Here is a 22,468-nt window from a genome sequence, read left to right on the forward strand (position 1 = left end):
ATCAGGTTCTTTATACATAGAGATTGTATTCTGCATAGATAGGTAATCTTCAACCACTTCAAAGAGCTGTAGAATATGACATTTAAATAACTTAGGCTCTGTTCATGTGAGGACAGGATTGCTCTTGGAAGCACCAATCTATTCCTGAGAGAATGTTGAGCACCGAAGACACTCCACTTGGAGTTTGTTTTCTTCTTGGCAAAACTGGCCTTTGGGCAGGGAACTGCACATGCATTAACCACTGACAAAATGCATGATGTCCAGATAGGACAAGCAGGGTACAAGAAAAAAGACCGCCAAATCTCACCAAAACAGGGTAAGATGGTTTTGAAAAGCTTCCTGCCTCTGACAATGTTTACTCTAGGCCTTAGCCAAAGTTGGTTGTTCCAAAATTGCAAATGAGGACTTTGGGTGATTGCCCATGTAGCCAGTTGTCTCTGTCATTTGTTGCACATTTTGAAAGTTGCTTGATTGCACTTCCTGCTTACTCAGGTAATATTATTTTCCTTTCTCAGGTCTTTGATGGGGTCGAAGACTAGATAGTTGTAGTTACTTTTTTCTCATGACTTGGCCAAGTTATTTATACTACAAGACTTAAACTCCTTAGGATAGGATAATTACTGAGGACATTTATCACATTCTTGCTTGATATTGTTTATGCTGGTTGTAATTCTTATTTTTATGCCTAATATTTGTTCTTATTGTATATAATTTTGTATTAGACTTAAAATTGTCTTATTTAAACAAAAAGGGAAGTCCTGTAGAAATTCTTACAGCCAGTAGCCTTTAAGTTACCTGCCCACTTGGGCATGGCCTCTTATACTATTTATGACAATGTAAAGCGCTGGGTCTGGCCTCTCTTCCAGCGACGTGATTCGGTTCTTGTTCTCCATTTGTGCAGAGGATTATTGATCTGTGAGTCTATCACTAAATAAATAACCCTTTATTATACTCAATTCTGAGCTAGTGTGGGATTTCTTTTTAGCGTCCTTCTTCACCATTGACCATGTACCCATGGCCACCACAGAAAGAGATGTCATAAACTACTTGCTGCAGGTTATAACTGCTTTGGGGAGGCAGCAAGGGCAAAGTCCAATTGGAACAAAGGAAGACACAATGTTCTCTGGGATAGGATGCTCTGCAGAGGGAACACAAAGTGCAAAATGCCAGAGGCAAGGCAGCAGAAGTGGGCAGAAAATGGAGAGGCAGGGTACCTTAGAGGCTGAGAAAGAATGAAAGAGGGAGGTGCATACTGAAATGTCTCCAAAGGGAAGACACCATGGGACTTACATGTCTGCTCTTTAAAAGAACCACTATGACTGCTGTTGTTAATTGAGTGGAAGTGAGGAAGGCGGAAGAAAGAAGGCTGGTCAAGAGGCCCCTGATGTAATAACAGTAATTTAGGCAAAAAATGAGTTGGCCTGGGCCAGAGTAGATGCAATGTAGAGTGAGAAGAGACCACATGCTAGATATACTCCAGATGATTTGTTGGTGGCCTGGGGCCAGGGTGAGAAAGAGGAAAGCTAAAACATCACAAAGATTTTTAGGTTTTTTGTTGGTCTAAGAAATCAGAAAAATATGAGGACTGATGTTTGTTTTTGTTGTTGTTTAACTCTTTGCTCTTTTTTGGAGCCCGCCACCCCGCTCCCAAATAAATACACACAGAAACTTATTGGTTATAAATATCCAGTCTTAGTTTGATAAGTTTCTAGCCAGCTTTTCTTATCTTAAATGATCTCTACTACCTTTTGCCCCTGGGCTTTTTTTTTCTTCTGTTTATCTTACTTTCAATATTATTCCTTGGCTGGTCAGGTAGCTGGGTGGGTGGGTGGCTTGGTGGGTGGGTGGCTGGCCCCAGCTGTTCTCCTCTCCTTGTTCTATCTTGCTCCTTCTTTTCTTGCTTTCTTCTAGTTATCCTCTTGACTGACAGCCCTGACTATCCTTTCTCCTGTGTCATTATTGGCCGCTCAGCTCTTTATTAGACCATCAGTTGTTTTAGACAGGCACAAGTATCACAACTTCACAGAGTTAAACAAATGCAGCATAAACAAAGCAACAATCTTTACATGATTAACCAAATGCTCCCCAACATAAATAAACGTAACACACCTAAATAATAATAGGCCAATCTTGGTACAGGAAAAACTAGAGTCGTTTCCCTACTTCAAAGATAGAGAGCTAAACCTGCTCGGAAGATGCAGGTTTGGTTGGCAGGAGTTAGTGAGAGATACGCATCCAGAATTAGGAGGTTTAGGATTGTACTCCCCATCGCACAGGTGGTGTTTACAGCCACAAGCTAGATGCAGGACACTTAGAAACACTAGCATGTAAGGAGGTAACAGGATTGAGTCCCAGTGCATCTTGGTGTTTAGAGGGAAACAAGGGGAACCAGCAAAGAAAGCTGAAAATTGGCAAGTAGCTAGATACACAGAGACCAGAGGAGAAGCCCACTGAAAATCACCCATTCCTGTCTGAGACCATGGAGACAGAAGACCCATGCCAAGCAACAGGAGTGCTTAGCTGAGCCTGGAGGGTGCAGTGGCAGGACCCTGATGGCGAGCATTCCCCAATAATGAGTCCTGTCTTTTTCTCCACTATGTCACCAGCCTGGCTTCAAACTCACATTCTCCTGTCTTAACATCCCCAAGAATTACAGGCTCAAACCACCTTGCCCCATTGGGATCCAGATTTCTTGAGGTAGGGTCCAGGCAGCAGTACTGCCTAAGAGTTCCTCAGAGGCTCTGAGTGCCCAGCTGATTCTCCTAAGCTGTAGGAAAGAAGGAAGGAAGAAAAGGGATAAGGAGGAGCAGCATTTTATGCTGGGGAACCTCCTCTAGCTAATGGCCTTGAGAGGCTGGACCAGATTGGGCGTGACCTTGGGTTACCAAAAAAGGTGTGTGCTAGTGTGCCAGCTCGCTCGCTCTCTCTCTCTCTCTCTCTCTCTCTCTCTTTCCCTCTATCTCTCTCTCTCTCCCTCCCTCCCTCCCTCCCTCTTGCTGGATGCTGGATTCAGTTCCCGATCCCCGTTTGTACCAGAGGGCTGTGATCTGTGAGTCCCCCTCCCTAAACCAAGAATCCCTTATTATACTCAATTCGGAGTTAGTGTGGGGTCACTTCATCGTGTTCTCCTACATCTGGGGCCCATGTGGGTGTGAGCCAGCACCTACCGGGACCAGCTCCCCGCCTCATGCCGCTGCCTCCCACCTGCAGCACCCTGCTGCAACCTCTCCAGCTGCCAGGTTTTTTTCCCACCATGATCCCTGCAGCATCACATCTGCCTGCTGCATACAGGCACTGTTCATGACTCACAACTGATGGCAAGTTTCGGGTTTCTTGAATCCTGGTCACCAAAAAAGTCTGTCTGTGTATGGAATCACTTTAATTGCTCTTATAATTGTTCTTAATTTGTCAACCAAAGCATATTTGTCAGTATTTAAGTAGACACCAACATACAGAACCAAAGCAGGACTATTCACACCTCCACTGGTTGCATCTCTCTGCCACACAGCTGCAACCACAACACCTGTGGCCATAATGATTATTACACCTACAACAATTTACTGAAATCTTGTAATGGAAATAATTTTAATTCCTGGCTGTACAGCCCCTAAGTTGGCCTCAAGCTTATAATCCTTCAGACCTTCCAAATACTCATATTATAGATGTGTGCCACCATACCCAGAATTCCCATTCCATATTTTGATTTGGTTGGGGGGGGCAAGAATTTGAGTCAGGGTCTCTGTGTAGTCCTGGATGTCCTGGAAATTGTTTTGTAGACCAGGCTGGGCTCAAACTCACTGAGATCCACCTGCCTCTGCCTCCCAAGTACTGGGATTAAGGGCATACATCACCACTGCTAGGCCCATTCATATTTTGATATGCATACAAACTCACTTAGAGGTCTGATCAAAATACAGATACTGATTTGCAGCTCTGGAGTTCATTCTGAGTTTGGAGATTCAAGTTTTCCAACAACCCCTTCAAGTGGTATCAGTGCTCCTGGTATACAGTCCACAGTGAGAATACCGAGGTCGGAAGGCAACACTTCTCAGGCCACTGTCCATTCACTCCTTGCAATCAGCAGCAATCTGAAGATACAACATAGTGGGGTGGGTGCAGACCAAATTCTCTTGTTATTCTAATACACTGTCATACTCTAGGAAACAAGAATTCACAATTTCATGCCAGGCAGTTCATGAGGAAAATCAACTGACAGAAGCATAGTTTGCTAGGAGGGGACAAGAGAGATAAACAGCACCCCTGACCAGAGAAAGCCAGCGCTGGCTAACAAATCATTACTGAATAAACAATGTCTACACAGGTGGGAATGGACATGCAAGGCAATCCTTAAGGGAATGGTGGAATTTGGTGAGTGTTCAGGATAGGAGGACCTGGCTGAATAAAACAGACAGACATAGGTCTTGTGGATGTTGACAGTAACAACAGGAATGAAGACAGACATGAAGGAACAGTGAAGCCCATACAGGAAGGAGACTGTGGGAGAGGGAGAGAGAGGTTGTGCTTTGAAATACCCTTGCACAGGCACAGCTGACTACAGGACCACGAAAAGTAGGGTCACTCAAAAATCTGAAAGGCTGAGCTACAGAAGCAATTGTAGAATCCTAAGCAGTTCTGCAATATGAAGGCCACCCACAGAAGGTCTAGGAGAAATGGGTTTAGGAACCAGGGCAGTGGTGGGAGGAGGGCACAGGCCTTAGATGGGAAAAGGTCAAATATGGAATGTCAGTTTACTCAGTATTTGTTAAGCATTAGGTGGAGAACATGCCTATGAAGATCCTAATGCCAGCCTGGCCATGAGCTGCCTGGGAAACTGCAACAGATCTGTTTCCTCGACTGAGAAAGAAGACCTTGGGGTGATATGGGAAATCCTTCTGTATATGTGTTGCTTTTATTGGTTAATGAATAAATAAACTGCTTTGGCCTGTGAAAGGGCAGAATAGAGCTAGGTGGGAAAACTAAACTGACTGCTGGGAGAAAGAAGGTGGAGTCAGTGAGATACCATGTAGCCACCAGAACCTTGCCAGTAGGCCATGAGCCTCGTGCTAAAATATAAAATAATATAAATGGGTTAATTTAAGATGTAAGAGCTAGCCAATAAGAAGTTAGAGCTAATAAGCCAAGCAGTGATTTAATTAATACAGTTTTCTGTGTTATTATTTCATGTCTGGGCAAGCCTGGAACAAATGAACAGCCTTCCCCAACATTGAGAAAAATGAGAGATGACATCCACATTTCCTCAGTTCTTGGTAGCCTGGGATTCTACAGTGGAGAAGCAACTACTGGACCTCTTGAGCCAAACTGACAGGGCAGGACCTGTATGAAGTGGGTGTGACATGGAATCAGAAGGAAACAGATGGTGAGGCAGATGGAAGTAGTACCAGAGACCACTCATCCAAGGAGCCCATGGTGATGGGAACCATAAGGCATCAGCTTAAGAAACAAGGCAGAAAAGGCACACTATGAGTTTAAAGCCAACAAAGCCAATAACTGAGAGGAGGAAATTGATGCAGGTGGGCTTATCTGAAGACTATGCTCTACATAAGAACTGCAAGATGATCGATTCAGGGGCTGTGCTGTATGGAACTGGTGAAGGACACTGAGCTGAACAGACCCAAGTTCAAATCCCAGCCTCAGCCTCTTTCAGCTCTATAACTTGAACAAGTTATTTCACCTGTCAGTGCTTACTTTGCTGGTTGTCAGAAGGAATGGGACAGCAACCTATGCCAGAGGGTAGTTTACTGAAGACACCAGAGAGCATCCTCCAAAACTAGGGCTTGTGAATGTCAGCAATGGACAGAGGCACACATTACTATGACCTCCGTGACACTGCGACAATAAGGGGATGTGAGAGCATACACTGGATTTCCTTAATGCACAAGAGACAAGAACAAAGGAAAAGAGCATGGCTAGGGAAATGAAGGATCACCAGGCACACATTAAACAAGGAAGCTGTGCCTCAGGGAGACAGCATTAAGTTCTTCTACAAACAGGGAATACTACAGGAAAATCTGGTAACCTCCCATTCTCAACCAAGGATGAGGAAATAAATCCTGGCAAGTTGAGCTGTCCCTCTCACACACACAAGATGCAAACAAGACAGACCTTGAGCACAATACAGATTAGTGATGGCCTAAACTGGACCTGGAAGCCAGTGTCTTCATGGACGCCATCTGTGTACCTACACAGGACCCAGTATTCACAAGTGTCCCAATGCTGAGCTTGATGCCCTACTGTTACCACCACAACACATTTAATATTTTAAAATGCTTATGTGAGTATTTTGCCTCCTGCATGTATGTATGTGTATCATGTGCATGCCTAGTACTGGTATAAGCCACAATAGGGCACCAGATTCTCTGGAACTGGAGTTACAGAAGCCTTGAGCTCCCATGTGGGTGCTGGGAATTGAACCCATGTCCTTAGAAGAGCAGTCAGTGCCTCTAGCCCCTATGCGTATTATTTTTTTAAAAAAAGAAAGCAAGCATTAGAATTGTGCACTGGGCCTCATATACTACATAGCCATTTTGGATATTCTGGTAATTAATCTAAGGGCCAGGGGCAGGGGAGTTAGTTCAGTCAGTACAGAGCTTGCATGTGGACCTGAGTCTGATCCTCAGTACCCATTTTAAAAAGCTGGGCATGGTGCTCCAAGCTTGTAATTCCAGTGATGGAGAGTGAAGGCAGGAAGATCCCTGGGGTGCACTGGCCAATGCTGCACCAATGGAGACGCTCCTCTAACCTTCATACATGCACATGAGGGAGGAGGGAAGACAAAGAGAATATCTAAGGGCAAAAAAAAGGTATTGTCAAGTCGGAAAGCAATTATCTGAATTCTCATTTAAACTCTAAAACTACCCATTAATTTAAATACAAAATGCAGCTGTTACCAGAAACAGGCCACCCAAGACCTCAGTCAACTATGCTTCACTTTCAAAGTTCCTTAACCACAACAACAAAAAATCCCTGTGTCCTCTCACCTACCTCCCATGTGCTGTGTCTACATCAGCTTACATGTGTCCCCCCACCTCCCATGTGCTGTGTCTACATCAGCTTACATGTGTCCCCCCCACCTCCCATGTGCTGCGTCTACATTGCTTACACAGCAGATTTCTCCCATCTTCCTCTGCCTGAGTGACTGTCCTCTGAGGTCACATCTCTGAATCCTCAGACACAACACATGGTAGGCCTGTACAAATAACTGAGGAACAAACAAGAAGCTAGCCTGCCCTTTATAAATGCTGACAAAAGTTATGGAGCGCACAGGTCTGCCTGGGCAGATGGTGCAGAAAAATGCTGCTGCAGAGTTTCTCCAGCAGAGATGCTGATGGCAGCAGGACAAGCCTGCTCCTTAGCACACACCACTGCCCGCACTCAGCTGTCCTGGGATGGTCTGGGCCTCTCCTTCCGCAGTAAACCAGTTACTCTACAGTCCTTATTATAATTGCAGGAAGTTAAGGTTTGTTGGAATGTCTGAGGCATGACCTATGCTAAACTCATGACATTTCCAGAACGTAAGGATCTTGCACATGGGTGCAGTCCCTGTAGAGGCTAGAAAAGGACTTCCGATCCCTTGGGACTGAACTTACAGACTCACAACTGTGAGGCCTTCATGTGGGTGCTAGTAACCACTGAGCCATCTCAGCCAAGATGAGTCCCACTCAATATAGCATTTTTCAAAACAGCCAAGAGGCAAAAGGCCACCCAAATGTCCCTTAGCTAAATGGACAATCTTTATACAGTGGATATGTTATCCAGCCTTAACAAAAATGAAGTCTTGTCATATGTTACAACATGGACAATCCCTGATCACATCCTGGAAGAGGGGTCCTAAGGGAACCTCACAAAAAGAAAAAGAATGTGGGTCATCAGTGGACAAGCAAAGAAGGATGATAGGAGCTCTCATTAATAAGTACAGTTTCTCTTCACCAACATTCTGAAGATCCACAAACATGGATGGATTTACCACAGCTAAACTGTACGTGTGAAAGGTGGCTGAGATGGTGAGAAGAAAGCCCAGGCACTAGAAACCACCCATTGTACACTGGGAATGAAGTGATCAGGCAGGCATGTTGGTGAAACCCCGTTACCCCGGCTACTGCAGAGGCTGAGACAGAAGTGCCAAGTTCAGGGCCAGCCTGGGCTGTACAAGTGAGTTCCAGAAAACAGATTTAGTTTTGAAATTTAAAAAGGAAAAACAAAAGTAAAAAGAAGGCTGGAAATACAGCACAAAAGCGCCCAGCATGGTGAAGTCATGTGTTCAATCCTTAGGAAAGTTTTAAAAATGAATAAATTAGTTAATTTAATGTTTGATGACTAAAATGATCATTGACAGCAAATATCAAAACTATTATTATTATGTTATATCACTATCCTTTTATGAACTAAAAAAATAGGACACGGGCCTAGAAAATAAGCTAATGTCCATCAGCCGATGAAAGGATAAAAATGGGGTATATTTATAAAATGAGTATTACTCATGAAAAGGGAAGAGCAATGCTAGGGGTAGTAGGGTTGAGAGAAAAGGGGAAGTATTCAAAAGAAAAAAATCGCCTATTATAAAATGAGTAACTTGTAGAGACTGGATATGTAACATGGTGGCTCAGTTACTAATAAATATTTTATATCTGAAATTCACTGAAATCTCGAATGTTCTTAACCATTACATAAAGAATGGTAACAACACCTGAAGTGGTGGATATTTAAAGTAACTTGACAGTGACAGTTACTTCATGATACATAAACACAATATGATGTTGCATGTCTTTAATATATTATTTGGCAGTCAGACTATAAAGTTCAGGGGACAGACAAGAGGACCAAAGCACTGACATCTTGGACATGGATGACCCTTCAAAACATTACAGCAAGAGATAGAAACTGAAGACAAAGGCCCACATACCCATGATTCTACCGACATGGAGTACCTATGTAGCAAGTCTACATAATCAAGAATTCGTCATGTCTGGGGCTGGGAACAGAAAATAAAGAATGCTTGGGCATGGGCTCAGGAGTCTTCTGGGGTCATGAAAATTGTTCTGGAATCAGGTAGTAATGATGTTTATGAAATTTCATAATTATACTGAAAAGCACTTTGGTGTATACTATTAATAAGTTTATTTTTGTGGCCAGACACAGTGCCATATGTCCGTAGTGCCAAATACCAGAGTCTGAAGCAAGAAGATCACTTGGGCCCAAAAATTCAGGAAAAGCCTGGGCTTCATGTAAAACTCTACCTAAAAACAAACAAACAAACAAACAGGGCTGGAGAAATGCCTCAATGGTTAAAAGCACACACTGCTCTTACAGAAGACCCAGGTTCAGTTCCCAGCACTATTCATAACACAACCAGCTGTATCTCCAGCTCCAGAGATCTGGTCCCTCCTTTTAGCTTGAGTTATTGGGAGCTAGGTTACTATTATTATCAAATAAAACTGTCCAGCACACTCCCAGAGTCCAGTGAGTAAAGCCCTGTGGAACTGCACCCCACCACCAACAGTCTGTCCCCAGCTGTAGGCTCTATACACAAGAGCCATGCTCGGGGCTCAATATTTGGGACCTTGCTTAAACCACACAACAGCCTTGTTCCTCCCTGTTTCTTATCACTTGACTGGTCTCTCAACTGCTTGCTTTAACTTTCCACTACAGACCTTCCCACCTCTCCAGTCCCATTATCCAACAGCCCTTCCACTGCATTCACCTGCTGACACTTAGTGCCTACACATTTTTACATTTAGGACTCTGGGGCAGGAGTGAACCGAGTTTTCTACTTCTATCCATTGGGAAGTCACCTACTTAATTCTCTGACTCAAAAATTAGTTCCCTTGGCAGCGGCACATTCTCTTAGCATTATTACCTATACATAAACTTCATAGTAACTATAGCAGGTGCCCAGTGCCCAATGTACACCCCCATGCTCTGATCTCTTCAGCATCCTCTGTCTAAGTACCAACCCCAGCACCTGCATTTCTCAGCCTTATTTGTTTCTCCAGCTGAACTAAGAAGTTTGAAAAGTGCTGTTATTAATGCCCAAACTCACTGCCTTCCACCTTCAGCCAGTGGTTAATGAGAGCCCCATCCCTTCCCTGGCAGAGGCTCCCAGTGTGAGATAAAGCTCCAGCTATGTTCAGGGTTCGCTTGGTAACATACCATTCTTTGATTGCCCTACCGTCCCTTCTTGCTTCCCTGCTTCTCCAACTCTCAAATAAATTACGACTCTTCTCTCAAGAATGGCTTGTAAGGCCATTGGCATCCGTTAGCTGAAATGCTTGGGTCCAGAAGTGTTTCAGATTTTGGAATATTTGCCAACACTTTACCAAGCTTAGCACTCCTAAACCAAGCCTTTAGTCTTCTGAAATGCCCTCCCTTAAAAAAAATGACAGGGTCTCACTTTGTAACCCTGACTGGCCTAGAATTCACTATGTAGACCAGACTGGGTAAAACTCAGTCTCCCATTGTTTGTTTGTATGTATGTATGTATGTATGTATGTATGTATGTATGTGTCCCAAGTGTATATTGTAAACTTGAAGGCCTAAAGAAGGTGTCAGATCCCTGAAGTTACAGACAGTTGTGAACCACCATGTAGGTGCTAGAGTAGTGAATGATCCTAACAGCTGAGCCATTTCTTTAGCCCATAGTGAGGTATCTTAGAGGGGGTGGTTTCATTCTCTTTGCAAGGAATGTGTTTATAGAAAAGGAATCGCTGAGTCATTTGGTAACTCCACTTATAAATTCTTTAGACATCTCCATACTGTTTGCTTTCCTTCTTTCCTTCCTTGTTTTTTAAGCTCCAGGATTTAAGCTTAAATTTTATTGGGAATTTAAAAGAAAAACCTCCAGAACAGGCAAGCTATAAATCTCAGCAGCTGCTAACGAGGAGAAGCAGAATGGAGCAGAGAAGGAAAAAAGAAAAAAAGCCACCTCTACTGAACCAGCCACATTGGAGACAAGCAGCCATGCAGTGAAGGATGCTTTAGAGAAAGAGTAAGAGGCCCAAGGTATCAGAAAAACATGCTTAGCTTCTGGCCAGCATCTGAAAGGAGACACAAAAAGAGAGGAGCTGGGCTTTACTGACCCAGGCCTATGAAAGGCGAGCGAGCCCAGTGGAAACCCACAGTGGCTTATAGGGACTCCTACCAGGCCATGTTCTACAGTGGCTCTGCTAAGCTCCACTAACCTCTGCAGATACCCACCACGTAATAACAGATAACGACGATTCTCCAACCTTGGTTTCACTTCACTCCTTCCTTTTTATTTTGTTCTCTTTTGTAGTACAAGGGAATGAACTTAGGACCTAACACATGCTAGTACTGGGCCCCTGAACTGCATCTCCAGCACCTCTACTTACTTTCTTATTTATTGTTGCTTATTTGTGACTAGGTATCAGGTAGTCAGTCCAAGCTAGCCTCAAACTCTCTGTGTAGTGAGGCTGCCCTTGAACTTCTGATCCTCCTGTCTCTACTTCCAGAGTGCTTGGATTACAGGGCCACACCACCACACATGGTTTATGGGGTACTGTGGCTCAAATCCCAGACTTCCTGTGTGTTAGGCAAGCACTCTACCTACTGAGCTACATCCTCAGCCCCATCTGCTTTATTAAAAACCTCAACAACTGTCCCGTTTCACTCAGTCTTGTTGCTTTATTCTATTTGTTCATGTCTTTCCAACGTTCACAGTACAGAGGCACCTGGAACATCATCCCCTACATAATTGTCTAATGCTGGGAAGTCTTTTGTTTGTACAGTAGGCTCCTGATGCCCCATGATGACCTCAAGCTTCTGTCTGCTCCCCACACTTCCTTCCCTTTCCTCTACCTCCCCGCCCTGCCAATGACCTCAACCAAACCTGAGATGCCAGAAGACAGAACTTTTCAGTAAATTACACAATCTGAAAGTGTAGGCCTCCTTTCCTTCCTATTTTAGTGTTGGAGTTGATGTGGTCAATCCTGGAACAGTCTACTCTTGGGGAGATTCTCGTCCTCACCTGAGTCTCCCTCCTCTATGGTGAATAGGATTTGTCTCCCCAACCTCCAAAGTCCAGATGTTGAGTACTACCAGACTGGTAGTACTGAGGGATGGTAAGAACTTTAAGAGCCAGACTGGTTTGGAACACACCTTTAATCTCAGCACTTGGGAGGCAGAGGCAGGTGAAACACTGAGTTCAAGGCTAACCTTGTCTGCAGAGTGAGTTCCAGAACAGCCAGGGCTACACAAAGAGATCCTGTCCCAAAAAAAGCCTAATTAATTAATAATTAAAAAAAAACTTTAAGAGGGTGATTGGGGAAGACTCCTGCCATTGGGAAATATTGTGGAACTCTAGTTTGTGTTTCCCGAGTCCTGAACAGTAAGTTGACAGAGGCATTATGTCCCTGAATCTCCGAAACCTCAGGAAGTGTGTGTGTGTGTGTGTGCAGGGGAGAGGTGTTGGTCGTTGATCCCTTTGCATATTACGTGTAACCTACACCTGGGCTATACTCTCAGCTTAAGTCTTTTCTGACAGATGAGTTGTCTCCAGGAGTTTCATTGTAGTAATACAAAGCTGGCAGAGGACACATGACCAGCTGGCATTTCCATCTACATTTGAACATGCTGAAAGTAAGAGTCAAGAAAAACCTTTCTGTCATGGTCTTGACCTCCATCTCATACTTAATGTTTATGCATATATGAATATGTATGTATTTTTGTTACTGTTCTTTGGCAAACAAATTTAGAAGGAAGGCATGCACCATCTTCTCTACTTGTACCTCTGGCTTCCTCCTTGGTTACCTGTTACCTGGTTTCTGACTTCGCTATTCAGGGTTCTCCATGACTTCCTTATTGCTAAATCCAGTAACTGCTTCCAGCTCCTTATCTCACCTGGCCCTCTGCAGGCACCACCTGACCTACTGAGAACCCCTGAGCTCCAAGCCTTTGCCTTTGACTTCCTTGTGTTAGTGTGCTCTGGAGTCAGATGCTTGTTTTGAATCTCAGCTCCAGTAATACAGTATTGATAGTTCCTCACCTGTAAAAAAGAGTCACAGAGTGACCTCCATCTCTGGATTGATGCGAGATCAAGCAATTCATACTGTGTTAAAGTAGCTTTTCTTAATCCTTGATATGTTCATCTATGTTTTGTTCCTATATTTTTGAATATTCACTGTGATTTCTGTAGCAGTTGTGGGTCAATTGGAAAACAAAAACACTAAAGTACTTTAATCTGAGAGACTGTAGTATAGGTTGCCTAGGTAAATGAGAAACCAGAGGAGCCAAGCAGGGCATGGCAAGATCTTCAAGAGCAGCTAAGGCAGGATGCTCCCATCATCCTCAGGATGGTCAGTGGAGAAGCTGACCTTGGTAGAAACCAGTCACTTCTGTGAACTCTTAACTGGACAGCGCAGCTGTCCTCCATACCTGGGGCCACAAAATAAGAAGCCTTGGATAGGAAATAGCCTCGTCAGCTTCACTCTGAAGAAAAGGAGGGGGAGGGCAGGGGGGAGAGACCTGACCTCTGTCTTCATCCTGCATTCTAGTCTCTCATCAATGTCTTCTACTGCCAAAAAATGGTCCTTAGTGGGCAGGTGATATGCGGGAGCCCACAGGCTTTCCTGAGATTTATTAGATACCAAGGAAAATACCTTTCTATTAGGTTGGGAGCAACTATTTCTCAGAATGCACAAACTGCCTGCCTAAGAATGAAGTCAGAGCCAGGTATAGAGGCACACGCCTTTAATCCCAACATTCTGGAGGCAGAGGCAGGCAGTCTCTGTGAGTTCAAGACCACCCTGGCCAACAAAGTGAGTTCTAGGATAGATAGAACTACATAGTGAGACCCTACCTCAAAATAAAAGAAAATTTAAAAAGTCAGAGGTAAGTAAACTAGAAAACAAAAGGAGCAAGATCATTTAAATTCTGCAAGCAACTTGGTGAGCAGCTAGCATGACTTCCTGGTTATAGCAGCCAATTTCCTTCTGTTGATACTGCTTTACATAAAACTGAGAATAAATCACCTTAAAATATGAAGTGAAAATTGAGTTTCACTAGGAGAGTGTCAACAAGGTAGTGTGTGCTTCTTATTGGTTAGCCCCATTATTGAGGTATTTGTATGTCTGTCTGCAAGTGGGCTTAGGTGGCAGAGGCTATGTATTCATCTGGTCCTTGAACTCAAGGGGGCTCCCAAGGAGATGATTAAGTCAAAAGCAAGCAATGGCTTTTGAGCCTTTAGGTGGGGACAGTCAGAGGGCATGGGTAGGAAGGGGCTGAAAACCTCTCAGTGCCGTGATATGGACGGTCGAGGATCAATTTTCTTCTTTTAATGTTTTTTTGTCTTTTTGTTGTTTTGTTTTGTTTTGGTAAGTATTAGCCAGAGCTCCAGGGGTTTTCAGTGAGAGAATTTGTATTCTGTGGTTGGGATAGGAAGAGTCTGGCAATGGAAGGTCAGATAGGAAGGAGTTTGGCGGAGACTGGAGTTGTTTCCTGGCAAAGAAGAATCAGGAAGTATTTGGCTGACTCTAGTGGGTGGAGTCTGAGGCTGGCCTAGTAGTGACTGGAAAGGATCCGTACCTCCCCCGAGGAGGAGGATTTAGATAGGAAGATGTTCAGATGACCAGAATGTGATGCTCATAAGTTACTCCAGGATAGAGGTTGTCCAAAGCTCACTGCTGAAAGCTTGCTCAAATGAATGTTGCCCTGGGAAACTCTATTCAGATGAGCAATAACCGTAGGTCTGAATAGCACTGAGAGCGCAGGATGAAGAAGTTGGGGTCAGAACTTAAACAAAAAGTGTTGCAGGGAGTTCTAGGTTAGCTTGGGCTGCACAGCATGCACCAAGCCAGTCAGGACTGCATAGCAAGAATAAAGGAAAAAGAACTTAGACACAGAAGGCATTGGCAGTAATGAGATGGCAGAACACCATAGTGACCTGGAAATTGAAGGCTAGTGGAGGCTGTAGGAAGACAGATGTTCCATGATAGACAAGAGCTTCTCAAAGCAACACAAGTACATGAGACATCAGCTGGGCCAAGGGACACTAGTGGTTTATGAACACTGACTCTGGCTAACTATAAGTCTTTCATTTTGACCGCCAGAGCGGCAAATAAGAATTACTGTCATTTGTGTGGGTTCTCCTGTGTATATAGGGGCAGAATGGGGAGCCAAGGATAATCAGAAAGGGTTTCAGGGGTCCTATTTGAGAACTGACAGAGGCCAGAAAGCATGTAACCCATTTGTGTAGCCAAGTGCAGGTACTTTGAAATCCTTACTTCTGGAGCCATATACCTGACTCTGTGCTAGATGCTTTGGAAGAAGACAAAGAAGAGCAGAGGTCCGCCTCTTGAGTGTTTATTGTCCAGTGAGAAAGAGACATGTCAACAGATGGATCTAGCGGATATGCCACATACTTAACAGCTAAGCTGTGTGGCCTGGGACAAACTTCTTAATGTTAAAAATGCCTCCATTTCCCAATCTAAAGTTTGGCTATATTACAGGGATGGTCTAAGATTTAAATTTGTGTGTGTGTGTGTGTGTGTGTGTTCGTGTTCTGTGGTGTGACAGTCAGAGGACACCTTTCAGGAGCTGTTTCTCTCCTTCCACCACGTTGAGGCGGGGCCACTATAGTTTCTGCCACTCCTTGCACTCCAGGTTAGCTGTCCTCCAGCTTCCAGGCAAATTCTCCTGTCATCTCTGCCTCCTATCTGACTTTCGTGTGGTTGAAGGGATTGACTCAGGGTCATCAGGCCTCATTCAGCAACTACATTTACTGGATGAGCTGTCTCAACCCAGTGCTCTCACTTGAAATGGGGTGTCCAGTATCTTCTAGGGGCACAGAAGCCACTGTAGGTTGGACATCCCTAACCTGAAACTCTGAAATTCTAAATCTATGAGATGCAAAATTATCCAAAGTCTGGGAGATTTAGCCAGTACACTTTGTAAAATTTTGGAACAAAGTCAGGCATAATGACGAACACATTTGATTCCAACATAACTGAAAAATGAGTCAGATGTGGTACCAGATGCCTTCAATCCCAGCACTTTGGAGGCAGAGGCAGGTGATCTCTGTGAGTTTGAGGCTAGCCTGGTCTACAGAGTGAGTTCCAGAAGAGCCAGGGCTACATAAAGAAACCCTGTCTTAGAAAGGCGAAAGAAAGAAAGAAAGAAAGAAAGAAAGAAAGAAAGAAAGAAAGAAAGAAAGAAAGAAAGAAGGAAAGAAGGAAGGAAGGAAGGAAGGAAAGAAAGGAAGAAAGAAAGAGAGAAAGCAGAGAGCAAGCCACAGGCTAGACAAAATATTCCTCCATTGTTTCTGTTTGAGACAAAAAATCTTACATCTTACTCTTCAGAATCTACAAACACATTTTTAGATAAACTCAGTTTGTACATTCTACTTTCAAAAATCCCACAATCCAAGGTCTCCCACTCCCCCCAGGTCCCAGGAAGGTGATCGACCAAGCTGAGAAGGCTCCCACAGAGCCCGTTCCATGCAGAAGAATCAGAGCCCAGCGCCAATGTCCCTTTGCTTCTCAGTCAGCCCCTCGCTGTTGGGCCACATTCATAGAGACGGGTTTGGTTGCATGAACCCTGATGGCTCCTTGCCGCATGAACCCTGATGGCTCCTTGGCCTTGAGAGGGAGGGAGGGGAGGTATGGTTGGAGGGAAGGGGAGGGAAGGGGGAGAAGGAGGGGCGGGAAGAGGGAGGAGGAGCGGAGGGAGGGGGGAGGAGGGAGGTAAGGAGATGGAAATTTTTTACATCTAAAAAAAAAAATAAACCATGAGAATGAAAAAAAATAAAAAATAAACTCAACCTATCTATTTAAAAAAAAAAAAAATCCCACAAGCCAAAGGTAACCGAATTCTAGCGCTGTCTGATAAGTCACAACAGGTGCGAGTGGTCTGACCCAATTCCAGTCAAGACACCAGCCAGAGCTTTGTCCAAACTATCAGAGAGAGGTGCCCTTTCTGCTTGTTGTACGTGACAGTTCCCAACATCATCTTCACTTATTCTAGCCATGCCTGAAGCCAAAATACCTGGGTCTTTTCAATAATGAAGCTTATACATTTTCCTATGGCCAGTTTTGCTTTTTAAGTTTTATGTCCTTTTAAAAGAATCTTAACTGAGAACCAACAAAATGGCTCAGTGGGTAAAGCGCTTGCTATGCAAGCTGACAAACTGATCTAAATCCCCAGGAACCCACATAAGAAAGCCTGGTGTTGCCCAGCTATAATTGCAGCACTCCTACCTCCAAATGGGAGGTGGAAACAGAACAGCCCAGAAGCTCACAGCTGGCCAGCCTGGATTGAGTGGCACCCCGTCTCAACAAATCAAGGGAGAATAATCTCTCTCTCTCTCTCTCTCTCTCTCTCTCTCTCTCTCTCCGCGCTCTCTCTTCCATCTCTCTCTCTCTCTCTCTCACACACACACACACACACACACACACACACACACACACTTGGGGATGGGGGAAAGAAGACTAATAATAACCAGGCATGGTGAGCCACACCTTTAATCCCAACACCAGGAGCTAGAGGCAGGCATATCTCTGTGAGTTCAAGGCTTGTCAGACAGATCTACACAGCAAGACCCTGTCTCAAAGGAAAAAAAGAAAAGGCAAAATGAGGTCATGATGCATGTAACAATGTTTGTGGTGTGGATACCAGAGGTCAACAGCAAGCGTCCTCAATCATACTGACCCCCTCCCCGCCCCACTTCTCTGGCCTCTAGCTCAGAGATCCACTGGACTCTGCCTCCAGAGTGCTGGGATTAAAGGTGTGCTCCATCACATCTAGCAAGTACTTTTTGAGACAGTCTCTTGCTGAACCTGGAGTTCACCGGTTCAGCGAGACTGACTATGTGTCCCAAGACACTCCAGAGTTACTGATGTGTGCAACCCTCATGCTTACACAGCAGGCACTTTATGAGCAGAGCCACCTCCCCAGCCTCCATCCTCTTGCTTTTTTAAAGACAGGTTGGCCTTGAATTCTCTGTTATAGCTGAGGATGACCTTCAACTCCTGCTTCTTCTGCTTCCCCTCCCAGTGTGGGCATTACAGGTGTGTGTAGCACCTTCATGCCCTGCTCACGTATGCTGAGGATTAAACTTCAGGTCAAGGATAGGCTGGGCAATGGGCAAGCTCTCACACAACTGAGCAGCATCCCAGCTCTGTTTCTTGAAGGCACACTTCATTTTTGCTGCTGCTGTTGTTGTTCATTCAGAAAATATTTGAGAGTCAGACACTGTTCTAGGAACACTAGATTATTCACTAAACCAGCATGACCCCTGTTCTCAGAATATGCACTGCTGTGGAAGAAAGAAAGTGGGGTGGAAAGGGAACTTCAGGACGACTGGCTGTTGGGAACCGAACTTGGGTAGGATTTTCTGAGAATTTGAGATTTAAATAGACTTATGGAAATGAGAGAGGTGGCAAAATGGATGTCTGCAGTAAGAGTCCTAAAGAAGGCAGGGTGAATCAGGAAATAGCCTGGAGGGGTCAGGCAAAGGGTCAGACTACGTTGGCCTGGAAGGACCACTGAGAGCACTGGCCTTTACTAGGAGTGCCAGGGGGACATTCCAGGGCCTTGAGCAGGAAGAAGTCAAGTTTGACTCCCAGGCTTCAAAGTTGAGAATTGCTTACTTGATCTACGGTATTAGTTAGCTTTCTTTAATATATGTATTTACTTTTATTAGTGTTTTTTGTTGTGTTTTGTTTTGTTTTAAGACAGAATCTCCTGGCTGTTCTGTCTCAGAGTTCATTATATAGCATTGGGTTTGAAGGTTGAAGGTTTAAAGGGGGGGGGGGGCATTCAAAAGATAAAGAGGGAGGATCTGGATTCCCACAGCCAGTGAATGAAATGTAAAAGGAAGGGACACCTCGGTGGAAGGTGGGATGTGGGGAGAAGTGTTAACCAAAGACGGGGGGTTGGAAGGGGTCAAGTATTCTGTTCCAGAATGCACACTGAAGGAGAAGGCTGTGGACAAAAGGAACAAAGAGGAGAAACAGGTCAAGTGGTTTTAGGTATTAACATTTTAGGGAGGGGGAAAATTAAGTAATATAAGGCTGGGGGGGGGGGTAGCTAGCATCAGAAGAATTCCTCCATCCAGCCTTTGGTAGAAAAAAAAATTCTTCCCACTGTACCACAATTTGGACAACAGAGAAGCTGATAGATTGAGCATCCACCCCAGAACCAAGGAGGCCATGAAGAAGTGTCTGTTACACTGGTGATGACACCACCTGAAGTCAGAGAAAGCAATTCCCCACTCTACAAATAACCTGGCCCTGTGTTCACCTGTCAAAACCTTTATGCCTCTTACCCAGGACCAAACCTAAATCCTTGTCAGCTACCATGAAAATCCCAGTGTCTAAAGAGGCAGGAAAAGGCCTCTTCTCACAAGTCTGCAGCACCTGATTTTACCTCCAACAACACATGCTGCCCAAGTGTGGCAAACATGGGCAAGGAGAGCTTCCCTTCCACTGCTTTCACTTCTGGGGCTGGCTGGCTTCTCTTTACAAATACTTGGGGCAGGGAGGAGTTGGAGAGATGGCTCAGCAGTTTAGAGCACTTCCTACTCTTCCAGAGGAACTGAGTTCACCTACCAACACCCCATCAGGAGGTCACAGAGCCTGTACCAACACCCTCTCTAGCCTCTGAGGGGACCTGCGCACACACAGCATCCATTCACACAGAAACACACACATATACAGACGCATAAAATAATCTCTCTTTTAAAAATGTATGAGAACACATGTATGCCGAGATAAGAAAATATTATTCCCAACTAGACAGAACCTTAAATGCTTAGCCTCTAAGGAAAAGTGGCTGATTGTAAATCAGGCCCTTGAGACTTGGGTCATTTAGATGCTCCCCACAATTGTCAGGATACTTATTAAATGTTGAATAATTAATAACAGTGCCTTCAAGACTCTCTCAAAGAAAAGATCCTGTGGAAAAAAACCATCCATATTTAGACATAGGCCTCACTTCCTGCCAACCAACCAGATTTTAATGGGACAGAGAACTTACCTTCCCAGGGTACTTATTAGTAAAATGGCTGCACTTCTGAATTAACTACCCAAGAGTGGAGCATAAGGAAATACTGAAAATAGCTGTAAATGAGGCAAGGGATGTAGCTCAATGGTAGAGCACTTGGCCTGGGTTCAACTCCTAGCAACACACAACACAGACTGTAAAAGCTAGGCTCCAGGATGGTCACAGTGATCTCCATTTCCCAGGATACTCTAGAACTCACATTCTCTTCCCATGCACCAGTCCCTCCATAACCAATAAAATACAGCAGGGGTATGTCACTTTCGTGACCACTTTACATAAGGCTCTTGAATTGCTTTTTCTGGCACAAACCAGATACTATGTTGTATTCTGTGAAGAGCCACACGAGTGAGCCTAGAATGGAGGTAAGAACCCACCCAATCCAGCATTCAGATAACAGCAGCCTCCTGAAGGTCTGATGCAGAATCACCCAGACTCCTGACCCACAGACAATAATTTCAGGTGCTAAATTCTGGGTCATTTGTTACACAGCTGTAAGAAAATAATTCCATTTCCTACATAGAACCAAGACAACAATTGAAGGTTTATCTTTAGTTCTCATTCGACATCCATTAAAAATTAATTTCTCTGCTAATAAGAAAAAACAATGTATCTTTCAGGCATTCGACAATCACTTTTTGAATGTCAAACATAAGCAAAGGGTTTGCAAGCTGCCTATGTTTTCATATAAAAAAATCTCTAAAAAAGCAATAACCACATAGGTAAGGCATACGTTCAAGAACACATTTTGAGCTGTTCAATCGGTTCATTAGCTTATGCTTTACCAATATATATTACTCCCTGGTCATTCTGAGGGTTTGAGGCTATCAAGTCACACTGCCCCATGGGCACTGTTACCCTTCCATATGCCCTCCCATCTAAGGGAAGAAGAAACCCTGATCTCAAGTGCTAAGAACAACTGAAATGTCTACAACTCATGACTAAGTGGCAGCGGTAGTGCTCAAAATCCTGGTCACAGCTGAAATGGTGGTGGGGGCGGGAAGATGCTGCCTCTTCCTCCTCACTGGACTTTGTGGTCTCTAAAAGCAGCAGGAGGGTAGTGCAGCTGTAAAACCAAGTGCCTCCCTATGCACAAAGGTCAAAGGGCGAGCTTGCTTTCAGCCAACCACAAAACCTACCACTGCCAACCCTAATCAATGTGGCCCGCTAAAGAAGGTGAATGAAGCCCCAGACAGAAAACCACAGCCAGACTCTCCTCCTGCTGCTGAAGTTAGAGTCAGGTGACTCCTGGGGCAAACAGCAAACCTAAACAAAGATCACTCCCCACATGACTGACTGGGGAGAAGAGCAAGACTGCTCAGTCCCACCCCGGAAAGCCATGAGCCATTAACTACTGCTTCTTTGCAGTATCTAAAAACTGGAGGCGCCAACAAGTTATTCTTATTCCGCAGTCTTCTTCAAGGAATGCAACTAGAGGTGTGATGGACCCCCTTCCAAAGACCAGTACCGCAGCACAAGCCCCGGGCCCCCACACGCATGCTGCAACCTGAACCCCTCCCCACCAGCTGTCACCCGCGCTCTGGGCCAGTCTCAGACTGGGAAACACATGCCCTCTGGCCACTCAGGCTGCAGCTGCGACCCCGCGGGGGCAGCAAGAGGACACGCTTTGGTCAAGGGTTCTAGGGGCCAGAGCACGCCTGATCCCCGAGAAAGGGGCTTTAGAGTGAGCACGGCCCGGTGTTAGGGGTGGCCCTTGATCCATCACCCTTCCTCTCTCCGCCCCGGGAGTCCCCAGACCCAAGCACCCCACCTTGTCACCGAAGCTGCGGGCCATCAGAAGGTCCGGACTGGGCGTGCTGTCGCCCTCCCACGCCTCCTCGCGCTGCTGGAGCCGGCCAGCGGGTGCGGCATGTCGCGCAGGGGACTGGGGCCCCGTGGACAGCAGGGCCTTGGGGGGCCCGCCCGCCATGGCTCGCAGCGCTCGGGACCCGCCGCCGCGGTTGCTTGCTTCCCCCAGCAGCACTCGGCCCTGCTCGGCTCGAGGCCCTGTACCAGTCGGTGGGGGTCGCCGCCGCCCGCCGCTTCTCCGCCCGCAAGGCTGGGCTTTCCCGATGGGCCACAACCGCAGCTCCGCGTCGCTGAGCATGTCGATCCCCAGCACCTCCGACCCTGAAGCCCAGCTAACAGCGCCACGCCGCCCAGTGCTCCCAGCCCCGCCCCCGCGGAGCCTCGCCGGCGGGGAGGGGGAAGGCGGGATGCCGGGAGAGGCGGGGCTTAAGCAAGGAGGCGTCCCGCCCCGCCCTCCTCCCGGCAGGAAGTGCGCCAACTGGCAGCTGCGCTGCGGTCTACGGGGTAAGGACTCGGAAGACACCGGTGGAAGTCAGGGTCTTCCAGCCTCACCACACTCGCAGGAGGAACCCAAAATAGAAATGTGGAACATAACGTAGAGAGTTACGTGGCCCAGAGGAGTAGAGGAACT

General features: G+C 45.5%; 1 protein-coding gene across 1 annotated transcript in view; it reads right to left on the reverse strand.

Annotated features, from left to right (window-relative positions):
- The window catches only part of Snx30 (sorting nexin family member 30), a 104,495-nt gene extending 82,433 nt beyond the window's left edge, over positions 1 to 22,062 (reverse strand). Inside the window, 3 exon segments of the mRNA XM_038333160.2 lie at positions 21,800 to 21,868; positions 21,871 to 21,909; positions 21,911 to 22,062. Coding sequence (XP_038189088.1) covers positions 21,800 to 21,868; positions 21,871 to 21,909; positions 21,911 to 21,958 — 156 coding nt within the window. The 5' untranslated portion in view covers positions 21,959 to 22,062.
- Positions 22,063 to 22,468: the final 406 nt, after the last annotated feature.

The sequence above is a fragment of the Arvicola amphibius genome, chromosome 6 (genome assembly GCF_903992535.2).
Source record: "Arvicola amphibius chromosome 6, mArvAmp1.2, whole genome shotgun sequence".
Lineage (NCBI taxonomy): Eukaryota > Metazoa > Chordata > Mammalia > Rodentia > Cricetidae > Arvicola > Arvicola amphibius.